The following is a 16328-nucleotide window of genomic DNA, read 5'->3' on the forward strand; positions in this document are numbered from 1 at the left end:
CAGGTAAATTAAAAGGAACTTACAGAACCAGCTGCTAAAAGTTCTTTACAATTTTTTTGTCCTGTACAAAGAATCTGTACAAACTGCTCCTGCAGACAGGAAAAGTCAGATCTGAGCCTGTCTCTTACTACAGCAATAGCAGAAGTTGAAGGGAAGTCAGTTGTGCTCTCCCTCATCCCCAGCAGAAGGCTCATTAGGTGCCCTGGGACATTGGTGCCCTCTGGTATGAGCAACTGTACTTTACTGGGCAAGAACCCAGCCTTCCTCTGTTGTCTGGCAGAATCCAGATGTAGGATTCAGCAATAACTTTAAGCAAGAACAGATGTGTTGGAGCATAGTAAAAAAAAAGTTTCCCTTCCCAGAGCAACAGCAGCAGAAGCATTTGTAACAGTAGTAGATCCTATTTTTCTACAGATTTTTGGGGGTTAGGTGAGCTGTCTGCCTGTTAATCTCTCATAATTTTTCAGTTTACAGAAGCTAACCCTGTAATTCTTCTAACAGGACTCTACTCTTGGATTTCCCAAAGGTAACAAAGTATGTCAATTGACTTGAAAAGCAATCCCAAAGGAAAACAGCTATCCCATTAATTGGATGAGGGGAACAGAGTGGGGGGGGGTTGGTAGAGGGGGTAGAAATCTTTCTGTAGAATAACCCTTACAGTGTCTAAAGCTGAGAGGGAATGCAGAAATTAAAATTAATTTAGTGCTTAGTGAGGGACTTTACCTGTTTTCTAATAAATTTTTTTCTTTTCTACTAAAAACAGTTAATGCTCTCAAGTATTCTCCCCTGAATATTAAAAGGATTCTTTTTCAATTAAACAAGAAAACACTAACAAAAATACATAATTTACCCTATCAAGGCAAAATCTGTCATTACTTAATGCCCTGGCTTTTGGAATTATTTTGACACTTGAAAAAGTAATCTTCAATCAGAGATCCAAATGTACTCGTAACATCCAACGGTACAAAACAAAACAATAGTCTCCTTCCCTTTGATAATTTATAGTCTTTGTAAGTGGTTAAAATGGTTTTAAAGTTTTTCCATCATTCAAATGCAATTTTGATTCATACTGATCATCAGCTGTATTCCTTCTTTTAAGAAAAAACAGCAAGATCAGTTTTTAATTTAATGCAGTAACTGATTTAGAATTTTTTTAATATAAGAACAAAGTTTCTAGATTAAAATCTAGGTTCAAAGAACCTACATTAAGAACCTCATTTATCATAACAAGTTTGTATGGGCAATCAGTGACACCTTGAGTTTCATTCAAAAACTTCATACTATATTTTCTACACTGCTGTCCATTATAAAGCATGAAGCACAAACAAGCTACACTGTATTAGCAACTCCACGTGTATCTCCATGAAACTTCAATCCCAGTTCAGCACTAAATGTCTCTTGGAGATGCCCAACTAGCTATGAAATATAGACAGATGCAGGACAGATTACCAAAAACATCTCAAAGAAGGGAGTTGGTTTGTGTCATGTCAAGGAGGGGGGTCATTTCAGGAACTGTAATTGCCATTACTAGAAATGGCTTCCTGTAAGGCATGAACCATACACAATTTAAGGAATTCCTCTGACTCCTAAGTCCAGACTACTTGTAGCAAAGAGCCATGTACTTAATGAGATTTAAATCTCTCCTCAGAGACATAAGGACATCTCTGTAAGACAAGTTCCATATATTAATTATTCCACATGTGAACTAAGCCTATGTGTTAAACACTCCACAAAATTACTACAAAATGAGAAACACAATGTAAAGAATTAAAATTAGTATAGCCCACTACTTAGAGCATATGCTACCAGTTTTTTTCATGAGGTAGGTTTTGTTTTTTTAGTGCTTACTCATAAGGAAAGACTATTTGCCCTCTGGTACAACTCATCAAGGATATCAGCAGAACATTCTGAAAACAAAAGCATTTAAAATGAATGTTCTTTGAGACTGTGACTGATGTGGCTGACTAATGAACAAGGTAATTGGTTTATTTATCTAAACCAATCCTTTCTGGCTCAATAATGGGAACGACATTGTTCACAGTTGACTAGGACTCCCTGAAAATCACTATATAAGAAGAACTATCAGAGAAAGTAACTTGATATTCCTTTCATAAGCTTTCCCTTACTTTTACACTGCAAATAATTTTTCAATTGCAGGTTTGATTCTGAGTATGAGATAATAATTTTAACCAATAATAATTGGAATAACTTCCTTGAAGATAAAGGTTATCTGAAAAAAAGTATATATATTAGATTCCCTTTTTAAATCACAGAGACTGTAAAACTAAAATGAAACCAACTTCTATGTTTAATAGGGATAATTCCTATCTTACAGGAATGAAGGAGGAGACAAATTTTCTTTATGCTTAGTTCTGTAAAAATAATTTAATTTTCAAACTGAGTTCAAAATACATTAATATTTTAAACATTTAATTTATTTTCTTTTTAATCAGATTAGCCCAGTAGAAAAAGAATTCAGAGTGATAAATTGCTTGGGATGAGGATAAAAGCAATAGTGAAGGCAGACATTGTCTTCCCTTAGGTTAAAATTAACTATTTTCTGTCTTTCAGTAAATATGCTTTAAATACTAAAAACTATGAGATTCTTTTTGAAATACATAATTTTGTTGTATCAAAAACCAGGACATAGTTACATGTTCTTATTTTGGGTTGTTGATTGGTTACATTACCAAAACACATAGCTACAAAGAAGTACTTTTGGTTTTAATCTGAAAATATGGACAATTTATCCAGTGACAGTTACTTAATGTTGTTTTATCTTTGTTATCATTAGTAAATCCAAACAGCAGTATAACATAGTTACAACAGGAATTTCTGCTGCAGAACAGCAGTGCAGATGGAAACATTTCACAGTGGTGTGGAATGCAGCATTTTTCTTTGTGCCAAGTTTGCCAGTTTTAACTCACTACACCATCTCAAGTCTAACAGTCATGAACTCTACCTTCCACTGTCCAGTAATGTCAAAAGCCCACGTTCTAAAGACAGCAAGCATGAACTGACATCACAATTTTAAGAGCCATCACATGTCTTCCTTCTTTGTCAAGAAAAATGAAATCTTCATATAAAGGGATCAAGTAACTTCTCAAGCAATAGGATCCTGCTTGGTCTAACAGCAGAACTGAACCAGGAATGCCATTTGATACATCTATTTAAACTGCTGGCCTCAGCCTCCATGCATTTCCTTTTAAACAGTTCTTCATAAACAGGATAATGAAAAATCATGGAACATGATCATGACAGCTCCAAAATAAACCAGCAATCCTCTTCTCCACTGACTGGCAAAGTGTCTTAGCAAGGTTACAGTGGCTGTATAATGAGATTCATAACCTAATCTCTGTCGACACCCCTGCACATTTTACCCCACCTATAAATTTCTAACACATTGTTTGATCTTGAAAAGGGGCAAATTGGTAAAAAGCATTCTTGAAGGACTCAGATATAGATTTTGACTGCAACATTCAGTTTAGTCCATTGGCAAGAATGGGAGTGTTGTTGTACAAATGCATTTTGTACCATTTGTTTAGCTACTTAAAACCATTTCTTAAAAATTCTCAATCTATCTTACTGACATTATAAACACAACTGCAGCTCATACCAAAATATTTAAAAAACGCAAAAAAGTGAGAGGAAGCAGTACTGGGTTATGCAGCCAGCATTCTTTAGGACAGGACATCTTGCAGTGTGACTGCAGAAGGAATTATCCCTGTGACTGAAATGCTGTGCATTAGGAACAGTTAATGGAAAAGGGAACTGTCAGTGAGAACTGGCAAATCAGGCTGAAGCAGAGCTCAGGGACTTTCTTTTGCAAAGGCAGAAAGAAACTCTGACTGCATGGAACAACCCTGCCAAATCCAGAGCAATTTCTTGGTTTGCTGTATCTACTTTACACAAGCAATTTGTTTCCAGATCCTCTTAACAACAGGAAAATGAGACATGATGAAGCAGGATGAAGCTGGCAGGCCATAGGTCACGCTCCTGTAACCAAAAAAAGCACGAGGGGAAAAAAGAAAAAAAAAGGCTGTGGTCATTTCAGAAACCACATCTCATACAGACAGAACACTGAAGCAACTGTTATCTAAGCAACTCAGCTGAATACAGAATCTCTTGCCAGAAGCGTCCAGACATTATTTTTCCTCCTCATAACAAGAAGTATTACCCTGCAGCTTCAGTAAATGCGGCTTATATGGAGGCACTCTAGTGAGAAACACAGAGGACTAAAGATGGCAGAAGGGCAGGAACCAGAGGGAAGATGGGGCAGGCCGAAAAGTTTAACAGAAATGTGCATTTCACCAGTCTAGGCTTTTTCAAAGTGAACTTACCTGAAAGTCTTGATCATCAATTCCAAATCTCTCTCTTAAATTGCGGAAAACCATTGGACAATATTCTTTAAATTTGAAATGACTTGGCATGTTTTCTCTGAAAAAAGATAAAACCAATTCAACTTCATTACTGTGCATATATAATAAGCAACTTGAGAATTTTGTCTCAAAGCTGTTAATAGAAAGCTCACAGTAACAATCCTCTAACGATGCTTTCTTTTTTTCACTGAGATTGGGTTATCTTGTTTTTCTTCACAATGTTTAATGAATGTTTATTAGCTTACTATAACATCATTATGTTGTAGCTAAGGAACTACAAACAATGATGAAATGAACACAAACTGTATTTTGACAATTCTGAAATATGGATTCAAAAGAAGAAAAAGAATGCTTTCCCACTGCCCTAAACTTACTTCAAAGGTGAAATCTTAGATTGGATTATAGAAGAATTACTATACCATCTGTGCCATCAAGAAGTACTAACAGTGCCAAAACTTCAAGAAAAGTTGACTCATTCAATACAAAACTAGTTTTAATATCCTAGTGTTCATTTTAGACTTATACAACAGAAAAGCTATTCTTACATTTGTCACAGAGCTGAAGACCCAAAGCAGCAGAATTTTTCTTTTCTACATGTATTCTTGAATAAAATTCAGCTTATACACAAACCAAAATTAATAGTTTTGTATGTCTGTACATACTGCTCATGGGGCATTTTATTTTTAAGAGACAATAGGTATTACATGAAATTACCATAATACTTTTGAAACTCCTATATGATGGGTATGATTTTGTATTATGGAAAATAAAAAGCTGAACATTATTCACATTTGATATAGGCTTTAGATTCTCATTTTTATTCAAATACACCACTTAATAAAGAGCACATGAAGTAATATTTTTAGAAATACACAAATAAATGCATATATCAGCCATAAATAATCACAGCAAAAAAGAATCACCTTCAGTATCTAATATACTCATAAGTCAATAAGAAACCATATGGAGGAAAAAATTCTACCCAGCAGCCTTTGCTGCTGCTTTTTAGAACAGCACAGACGGTTATGTTTATCTCAGGATTAACTTAATCATCAAAACTTCAGTTCCATGCACCGAAAAATAACAGAGTTCATAGTACTTCATAAAAATATCACTACCACTATCCACTTCTACGCAAAGTTGTTACTTGTACTTACTTGTTGAAAAGGTGATTGTCCACCTTTATCTTTGAGTATGCTTTGAAATCATCTGGCATCAACATAACAGGGATTTGAACATGGCTCAGTTCATTGATCTAGAGAAAACAGAATATATTTAGTTGCTGCTGTCTTTGCAAAGATGCTACATATATGTCTTAATCCTGAAAGTCTACTATTTCCTGTGTATATATCCCAGGAGTGAATGCAGGTAATGGAAGAATGTGAAAGCAATGTTATTCTTTCCAGATCAAAGGCAATCTCAAGAGTGACACTCTGGAAGAGAAGAAACAGCATTCCATATTTAGACTTGCTTCAGAAATAAAAAAGTGCTTTAAAGCACACCTGGAGTGTACTTTTTATGGAAGGTCACTGACAATGCCAGCAAAATGCTTTCCTCTACCAACACATTGTTCTTGTTTTGCCAGTCAACCTATGCTTTACAAAGATAATTCAACTTCTTTATTTCCAATGACTATTTACCCCTACAGCTTAAGAAATCTTGTATGCCTGTGTCTTGAACTGTTTGTAGAAAACACAGTGAAATTTTGCATGCATGTGAATGTACATATTTTCAGTCCAATAAGCAGAAGTTTGTTTCTTACAGTAGTGCAAAATTCAGATGAGTTTCTGTAAGTCACAAAATTCAGGCATTTCTTTGATTGTTCACATTGGACAAACAACTTAGATAATTTTTTGCTTAGAAATAGAGGTGTACGTAGGTCATAAGGTTTTCCTTATTTTCCTACATTTATGTGGACCACCTACTCTGTCTAGCTTTGGAATTAACATTGTCAGTATTCTCCAGATTAGGATTTTTCCACTTTTATTTGTAATTTACTTCTGAACACAAGTCTATTATAAAATGTAGACAACTTCACCATGACCTAGTTTGTAGGCATGTTTTAAGTACTACATGTATTAATCTACCCTTACTTAAGTTTAACTAGAACATGATAAATACAAGACAGAATTGTTAAGCTTGCAAGGGTCCTTCCAAACCAGGAATGAGATACCCATTACAACAACTGTCACCAAATACCCATGACATGTTTTATCCATGCTTTTATGGCACCCTACACCCTAGTCACGCATCTCAATTTACCCAGTCAAATCTTCTTGCTCATACAGAGCACATTTTTTCCCCAGCAGTTTCCTACAGGGTTTAGAGGGAAGTCCCCTCTATAAGAATGGGAACGTACACTGGGGCTGGAGGTAGCAACACAGGAGTGCTCCTCTGCTCCCTAGCGCTGCTTACCCACCAGTGCTTTCCAACTAGGAAGATGTTAATTGCCTGTAAATGCTACTCTGTTCAAGAGAGGCTTTTGGAGAAACCTCCACTGAAGCAGCTATAGGTTAAAAATACTGGAGGAAAAAAAAAAAAAAAAGCATTCCCTGCAAGTATGACCTTTAGAAGAGCTGAAGTTAAACAAAATAGGAGAATAGTGAAGAGTGCTCTAGCTCTTGAGCAGAAGAAAGAAACCTTCCTTCTGGCAGGAACGTCAGGTGGTCTCCTTACTTTTCAATACTTAAAAGCCCCAGTAATGTTCCCTGCTATGTCTCATTTTTGTCATCCAGATCTTGCAGCCCACAAGAAAAGTGCAAAGAATGCTTCTTTGGAAAGACCTGAAAAGTCATTGATAGAAGCATGGCAGCTCTAAGCAGAGCAGAGAAAGGAAAGAGAAAGATGTCGGGGATGAGCTCAAAGTGCTCCACTCCTTAGTGTTGTAGAGAGAAAGCTCTTTTCCCACTCAAAAGGGAGAGAAAGAAGAAACTTCAATAAATTTTTGAAAACACAGCTGTACAAGCCTAATAAATCATGATGACACCTCATTAAATACAACATAAAATAACAAAACACTGATTGAAAAGTCACTACATCCAACATACACGCTCTTTACTGAAGTTGATACTGCTGTACATCAATCTCACCCTGAAGTCACAAGGCAGCTCATGAGCCTGCAGAACCAGTGTAGCTGCTGTACAAATAAAACTAGGGACAAGTAGATATATTACACAGAGATATGAAATTCTGAATTTGTTTTACAGAATTACCATCTCTTTCAGATTGCCAGATCACACAACATATTTCACACTTGAATGAAGATTAGCAGAAATGTACATGCACATATGTATTACAGACAAAAATGATCACAAGAACACCTTCTGCTGAATACTGTAAACAATACTGAACTCACATGCTCAACTATCTACAACAAAGTTTGCTTGCAAAACTGAATTGATCAGATTCTTATGTGTACTTGCTTTCTTAATTTGCTGATATGAAGTTTCTCTGCATACATCTATAGATTACCTTTCATGCTGTGGACATTTAAATTTGTGCTATGTAATGACACAGTTTTACTTGTGCTTGTAGGCCCTACAAGCATCACCTACACACTGGAATGAAAAAGCCTTTGTATGAGCATACTTTGGGGATTCTTTGATTTTAAGAAAAAAATTCCAAAATACTTTTTCTAAGAAGTTCACTACAAGATGAAAATGTACACTCTCCCCATTCCCCAATCAGCAGGTTTGATGGTTTTGTTCTTTTCAGGAGGGATTAATTTTTCAGGGTGCTTTTTGGTTTGTTTTCAGAATTTTTTTTGTTGGTGTTTTTGGTTGGTTGCTTTAAGATTCATCCAAATCTGAGGTAACTAAAAGAAATTTCTCTAATATTTTTGGGAATTCTTCTCAAGCAGAGTAGGAAAATAAAAAAAGCAGGTGATGAACACACAGCAGAAGTGACCTTTGGTATAGCACACCAGCTGAGTAATAGCATATCCCAGCAGCACAGACCATTAATTAATTTAAACCTTTCAAGTATAAGATCTGGTTCTCTCTGCAATAGGACATTTTTGGACAGATTTGATGAGGCCTGACTGGAAAATGTGCACAAGAGTGAATGGAACACCCGTGTCATTAGATCTTGGTGGAAACTGGAACCACACTGTGGGGGGGAGGGAGAAGAAACAATATCCAAAACACCCCCTCCCCCAAACAGCTCTTGAAAAACTAAAAGAAAAGGGAAAGGTCAGAAGGATCAATTATCTACTTTGCCACCACTGTGTGAAGAGACAGCCACATCTGAAAGACACTAAACATGAAATGCAAAGAAAACATGTGGAGTCTTCCAACTTATCTCAAATGAATATTTTGCTTTTTTTTTCTATCTTTGAAAATTAAGCACAAGAGAAAATGTGTTAAGATGTATGTGATAGCTTTGACAAGTATTATGTCCATCTCTTCATGTTACCCATTAAATACAGTTAGTTCCCTTAGCAATAACAAATGAGATGTGTGCACGAGGATGAAAGTTCAGTATTCCAAATTACACTAGAAACTGTTACAATAGCTGTAATAATTACATAAGAAATATCCATTTTCCTCTAAGGAGTGCTTTTGAATGCAATAAAATCATAAGTAAGAAAATTTCCCAAGAAACTGAGATAAACAAGAGATAATTGCAAAGCATAAATGAAGCAAAAAGAGCTCACTGGTCAGAGGACTGAGGGTTCAGGATCAAACATTCATTTAACTGCAATTACTTCAGAGAATCCACATGTACAGCATTGCTATAATAAATGCATGTGCATAATATTGGAAAGGAAAATTCTTTTAGTCCTTCAACCTACATCCTTTAATTGCCTTGAATTATTGTTGCCAATGCAAAATTTTGCTGCAGTTTGTCTTTTTTGAAATGGACAAATGCTTGCTGTATCTTTGAGGAATGAATATCCCATAAAATATCCTTAGACAATATATTGCTTTAAATATGAATGACTAAAATTTTAGTTGCAGAGTAACCATATATATTATGTATAAATACCTCATATGTATTAATAATATTTGTAAATTCATGCACACATGATATTAACAAGTGACCCAGAAACCTCCCTTTAAGTAATTCATTCACTATCTTTTGTGATATTAGTATAAACACAGGTGGTTATGTGACTTGAAAACAGCTCTGGACAACTTCCAAGCTTTAGGACAGAAGACTGTTGAAAGCCTTAGAGTGGCATTGCCCCTTTAAACATGCATACAAAAAATTGTGGCTCAGAGTGGTGGCTTGGAACATGGGAGGTGAGAGAGGACCAAAGCAAAAGGAAGTTTTCAGGCAAAAAACAACTGATTGCAACTCATTTTGCTCCTGCAGGTTTAGCATTGAATTCACACTGTCAGGATAACAGAGGTTGTAATTAAACTGCAAATAAGGGAATAATAAAAGCCTACTGGACACTGAATAAATAGTAAGACTCAGCTGGTAATGATTTTGAAATTAGCACACAGAGAGGTGTTCCCACAAAGCCATCTTATATTGGTGACATTTCAAATAAGCTGCTCTAATTTATATGATTTGAAATCAAGCAATGACTATATCATAAATTGTTAGGCATTATTAATGGCCCTTATTTAATTCAGATACATTCACCCTAAACATCACATTACTAGGGCAATGCATAATTAAGCATTAGTTTTCATTCTGTCAGAACACAAGCAGCAATAAATTGCTTGTATGCAAAGCAGACAATGAGATATTTAAACTGCATATAATAAAGGCAATTTACAGCATATATTGCATGTTTAGCTAGAAGAGTCAGAACAATAATCCTGTTTTCCAACAGATACAAGCTGATGCCTATTGCTACAATGCTACAGCAAGAAACCTGTGTAACACATTACAGCTGATATTACTCATTTAAAAAACCAAACCAAGCAACCGACCAACCAACCAACCAAAAAAAAACACCATAAAAAACCCAATAAAGCCATGAACAATGTCCAAAATTTAATCCCAAGAAGACCACAAATCACGGTCAGACTACTTAGCAATGCCTGATTTCTTTTGAAACTCTTCCTATTTAAAGTCTTCATACTCTGTTTTTTTTTTTTTGTTTTAATTTAATGTTGCAGCTTTAGCATACAGCATGTATACTGTTTCCTTTTATTTTACCATATCAGCCTGCCAGACTTGCTGAAACTATGGAGGGATGAGGTGTTTTTACACCGAACAGCCTGATAAAACATCTCAATTGCTGTTACAGCTCTTGGCAGTTACACACACAGGAAAATCCCTGCTGCTCCTGATGCTGGATGTGGCAGAAGCTGTGGAAGTGCCACCTCTTTGCAGCTGTTTATCTCCCAGCTCTCTTTCTGTACTGAAAGCTAATTCACAGCAGACTGATATGTTGAGGCAAACAAGCTACAAATGGTTTGTTACTCTAGGAGAAAGTCAAGCTCATTTTTCACAAACTTGTGTATTTTTAAACACTGATTTTGGAAGAAGTGGGAGTGATACAGACTTCAGGAGAAAGAAATTATTGGGATGTAAAAATAGAACTGAACTTTTAACACCACCAGCAGTACTGAGATTTTTATGTTCAGGGTATTACTTTCTGCATCACAGCTTCTACTTTGGCAAAGAAACTTGCACAGAAATCTGAAGAGAAAAAATATCAAACCGTTTTTTTGGTGCAGATACAAAGTTACCATTTTGAACAGGCCACAGACTTCCTCAACAGCACAGTTAATTCATTTACTGGTAGGTTAATGCTTATCAAAGCAAGCCTATGGGCTTCTGGCTGACTGGTCTTACAAAATGGGGCTGTAGAACAAAAACACAGAGGAAACTCTTTGGAGTACAAAATTTTACATTTAGGGTATTCCAGCACCTTCTCGATACGGAACACTGCAGGTCTTACCAAACATTTTGGGCATTTTCCTGATCACTAGAATAGGTGCCTACAAGAGAAAGTTTCTTCAACTTATTCACTCCTGTATTACTGTCCTGTAAAAAGCCCTTTCCAAAGCTGTTCCCGTTTTGTAAGGAGTAGAGGTTTAGGTTAAAGCACCAGGCCGAGTGGTGACAGGCAGAGCTATAGGCAGGCATTTACATCCTCTCCTTCCCAGATGTGGAACACACTGTGGTATTGCTACCAGGACAGTAAACGCCTTGTGCTGAAGTATAAACTGAAAGCCAAGTGATTATTTTACAACTCTTTGAAATCTACCTTGAAGGGTCTGAAAAGGGTGGATGAGGTCAGCAGCTAATCAATTTTGTGGAAGACATTTGCCTGTTACAGGGCAAAACCATCATTTGATAAATGTCATTTGACAGTTTAAATTACACTCAAACCCATTCTTGCAAGAGAAATAAAAGGTTAACTTAAGTTCTGCTATAGAGAAATAAATCAGTTCAGCAAAATACTCCTTAATATGTTTTAAATGAGGTTTTCATCATTTCAATCACACAAAAATTCATCTCTTTCCCCTACCTCCCCTGTTACCCTACAAGGTAAAAACTACCCAGGCTTTTTTTTTTTTTTTTAATTTTGCAAATCTGTTAGACTTTAAAGGACATAGAAGACTTCTATAAAAGGAATATGCAGTTACCTATTCAGAATCAAGTCCTGAAATTAATGCAATTATATGACTAAGAAAAACAGAGGGCAAAGCATTTAACTTTTTCTGAGTCTTTGGAATCATTGCAGTTTCAAGTATATGAACAGAAAAAAAATCTTTAAAAAAATTTAAAAAAACCCCCAAATCAAACAAACCACCTTGCTGCCAAGTAACAGGCAGCTACATAAAAATCTAAATTTTACATGTCTCAAAACATCTACCAGGAATTACCAGAATAGCTCTGTGTTTTTTACAGTTCAGGTGATGTCTGTCATTAGATTTCTGGCTTTCAATAAAATTCAGTAATTAAATACTAGAAAAGTAGGCCAAACTGAGCCAAGAGTATTCCAAACTGCCTTAACATACACTTTTCCTAAAGTACTAACCACAGAATATCTGAAATAATCTGCAAAAGTATTAAATATAAACCATATTTAGCAATACTAAAATTAACACCTCAATAACAGCTATCACATTTTATCAAAAAGAGTATCAAGACCTTTGTGGAGTCTTAATGCCTGCCTCTGAATTAAAAACCAAACCAAAATAAATTTCACAGCAGACCCCAGATATTTTTGTGAGACTTCTTGGCTGCTGTTTTCCACAGGAAAAGGATCTGTTTGGGCAGGGAAGGCCTGTACTACATGCATCCATGTGGAAAACAGGATATTGTGACATACTCAAGAAAGCTCTGGGCAGGATATTGTCCAAACACAGTCCTAAAACAGAGCAAAGAAATGGTTTCCAAAAAGCATTCATGTTTGTTTTTAAATTTGGAGTATTGGGGTCTAAAAATCTAGACAAATGGTTTTATAGCTTGGTTATCACTCCTGTTCAGAGAGTTTGTAATGACAGGTTTAAAGAACCTATAACAAAAGCATTTAAATTACATTTCCTTCCCAACTATTTTGACTGCAAACTTTTAAGTCTTTCAAGTTTCTTGGACACTTGCACAGTCTAGAATATCCAGACCAGCTGCTGCATACTGTCAGACAAACATTAAGTCACATTTCTACAGATTTGGTTAAAGTTCCCATGAATCGCCTTACACATTTCAATGAGTGCAAAAACTGACACTTCATAATGTGCCAAATAATCAAAGGCCAAAAATAAATTAAGCAGCTCAGATATAATGTCTGTCATGATAATCCCTCATTCTCCTAAAAGCTAGGTCAAATGCCATAATATGTACAAATACATTGATGCCCATTAATGAAATGGGAAATAGAATAATAGGAATATGACTTGTTTGTAGTGGAGATTTTTGACAAGCTAAACACTTCTAGTAGCAAATGGCACACAAAAACAAAGTCCTATCTCTGTCCAAAAGAAAATTGTAAAGGACTGTAAGCTCTTTATATTTGGATGAGTTGTGAGGCACACTTTAGACATGAGCTCATCCTTGTTTGCAAATGCAATTGTTAAGAAGACACCAAGACAAGGGACACAGCTCAGACAACAATTTGCAAGCTATTAGCTTGCCACAAATCTGATAAAAGAACATTTTATTTTTTAAGCAAAAATATCACGTCGTCCTCTTGAAACTTAAATTTGTGCTGGAAGGTTGATGCACTTTCACAATCTCTCATATCAATGGGCATCCTCAATTATTATTTGGAATAGTGATTCAAAATACACTTGTCACAAGGTCTGATAGCCATCTGGTCTGTATTTTTCTAATTAAAAAACAAAATGCTTATCTGGCAACAGATAAACTTTTAGTTCACTTGGCTTTGTCCTAAAAGCTTCACAAAAGAATGACTGAAAAGAGGAAGATGGTAGGAGGCACCAGGGATTTATTATGACATAGGGAAAGGTTTGAAGAAGACAAGTTCAATTCTATATACAAAGTAAAATATACAACTCATAGACAGATGTCCTGCTAAGTCTCTAAATATCTATTTATTGTGGATTCTAGAACAAGAATTCAACAAGGAAGAAAACAATGAAATAAAATTATATCTATATTCCATGAATCATATTACTAACATTTAGAGAAAAATGAAACTTGCCAACCAACCAGAAAACAAACCTAAAGGAATCTATTAAATAATGCTCATCTCATAACAGCTTTCAAGATTATATTTTTCAAGTATAATATTTCTGAATTGGAAAAATGAGTTAATGAAATTAAACCTGAAATTCCAGTATGCAGTTGAACAAACAAGGAGATGCTGTAGCCTTATCTGAATGCTATAACTGAAAAATTAAAATCAAGAGAAAAAACTTCAACACAGAAAGGCAAAGTAAATTTGGAAAAGAAACCTACAGAACCATTTTGCCAATAACACTTGGCTGCTTAATGGAGAAAGGCTTTAAGAGCATCCTGCCTAATAAAGACAACCTGGGAAGTATGCAGAACAAATGCCATGAAGCAACAATTTAAGGCATCAGATGGGCCTCATTAATTTTCACAAGTTATAACAAATGTAGAAAAGGCAATTTTTCGCCTATTTTTACACCGGTGTAATGCATTTCACATTATTATTATTAGTAGTAGCAACAGTATTAAAGAAGACCAGTTGTGAAGGGGGTTTAATGTGCTTTCATATATTCCAACCTCACAAATATGTTATTATTTAGAAAACTGTTGACTGTGAAAAGATGACATTAAAATATGATTCCTTCTGGCCATTTCTGACTATGCATTAGGCAAAGGCTAGAGCCGTGAGGCAAATTTTCTGCAAACAGCAGCAATGCTATTTGCATTGTATAAATCTGATTTGAAAAGTTAATTAACTGACCAAGAGTGACACTGGAAGTACACGAAGGTCACACCACCCGTATTTCCATGCTCTGCAAAGCGGTGCAGCAGTTGCTCTCAGTAACATGGACCAACAGAGTAATTGGAGAGCACAAGGGACAGACCTTGCTCTGCCAGCACATCTTAGCCTGAAGCTAAATGAACCTTTTTTGGCCTCAACCTAAATCTCCTATCCTTCAGGAGAAGTAATAACTTTACACGTAAGCACCATGCAAAACATTGTCATAGAGGTCCAAAGGGTAAGCATTGCATTTCCTTTGTTTAGAGAAACCCATCCATTCACTTCTCTGATGCATCTTGGTTGTGGCACTGTATTCCTCTTGTATTTACCATAAAGTCTTTTACTTCAAAGTAGTGTAATACCTGAGGTTGGGCTAACAGGTTTGTAGTCACCTGTAAAAGTTATCAGCTTTCCAGGTTTTATCAGGAGTTGTGGTGGTGCATTCCCCTCCATACCCTTTTCAGACTGCACTGCCATCTGAGAAATGCTCATTAGGTCTCAGCCTTGAAAACAGTACCTGGGCTCAGCTCCTCCTGAGCTTATCAGAAAGACTATCTGCTCCCAGGAGTGGCTAACGAGCTCCTGTTTCCCTTATGAACAGCCTTGGAAAAATTTTCTTGCCTGAATGGCATAAGGCTCCTGTTCTTACACTTTCAAAGAAAGCGCTGACACAAACTGTGGCCAGGATGAAACACTTATGACTAAAGCCCACTCTTGCGACCCTAGAAACAGTGGCCCGAAATGAGTCCTTTGAGCTCTTCTGGGCTGCTGTGGGCTGTGACCAGTGACCTGCCTCTGACTGGGGCCTCTCAGAGCCACAGAACCCTCATGGTTTGCCAGACTTGGAGGATTGCTGAACGAGTCCTGGACTTACAACTCCACTCCTTGAGGCTCAACCCTTCATCCATGAGGTGATGCAGGGCATTCAAAGCGAGTCCTTCAGAGGTGCCTTGTCTGCACTGATTGTTTGTGTCAATGTGCATGCAAATCTGAGAGGAATGCTGCTTTCTTAGATGTTTAAATACCTTGGATATTGAAGCGAGATAGGCCTGTAAGTAATGACTTATGAGTTAACCTTACTTAAATACTGCTAAGTGCTGTTCTTTCACCGAGTTGCTAAGTATAACTTCAAAGTAATAAAGTTCGGTTGAATGCTATTAAGTGTTATTCCTCGGTTAAATTGTCATGATTAAGCCATAAATTAAGTTTAAGGTGTAAGTTAAGTTAGGTATAAACTAAGTGTTGTTCCTTCATTAAATTATTTGGTTTAAGGTAAAAGGTATAAATAAAGTACTGTTAAGTTTGAGTGCTGTTGAATGCTGGTTTAGGCCATGTTTCTTTTTATCTCACCCTCACTGCCCTTAACACACACATCCCTAGACAGTTCACAGTTCATTTCTGTTTTGATTGCCTGGATTTTGTTTGGTTTTGCTGTTGCTTGTTTTTCCTTGCTGTCCCTTAACTGTCCTGTAAGTAGTAGAGTGAATCTTGCCAATGAACTTTGTCATACTGTCACTTAATATTAAATCTGGCTTTTGCCGATACCCTTGCCAATGATTTTTTAAGTGATCTCAGACACTTCTTCATAACAGGATGCCACCCAGACAGTTTTTGCTGTATGA

General features: G+C 36.2%; 1 protein-coding gene across 2 annotated transcripts in view; it reads right to left on the minus strand.

The window, feature by feature from the left end:
* PIP4K2A (phosphatidylinositol-5-phosphate 4-kinase type 2 alpha) overlaps positions 1 to 16328 on the minus strand; it is a 108900-nt gene that overhangs the window by 46317 nt on the left and 46255 nt on the right. For both annotated transcript variants that reach the window (XM_039710037.1, XM_039710027.1), the window contains exons 2-3: positions 5537 to 5634; positions 4341 to 4437 (exon numbers count right to left, since the gene is read on the minus strand). In XM_039710037.1, the coding sequence (XP_039565971.1) occupies positions 4341 to 4437; positions 5537 to 5634 (195 nt within the window). The remainder of the gene's footprint in view (positions 1 to 4340; positions 4438 to 5536; positions 5635 to 16328) is intronic.

Source organism: Passer montanus, unplaced genomic scaffold (genome assembly GCF_014805655.1).
Source record: "Passer montanus isolate IOZ18808 unplaced genomic scaffold, ASM1480565v1 scaffold10, whole genome shotgun sequence".
Classification (NCBI taxonomy): Eukaryota; Metazoa; Chordata; class Aves; order Passeriformes; family Passeridae; genus Passer; species Passer montanus.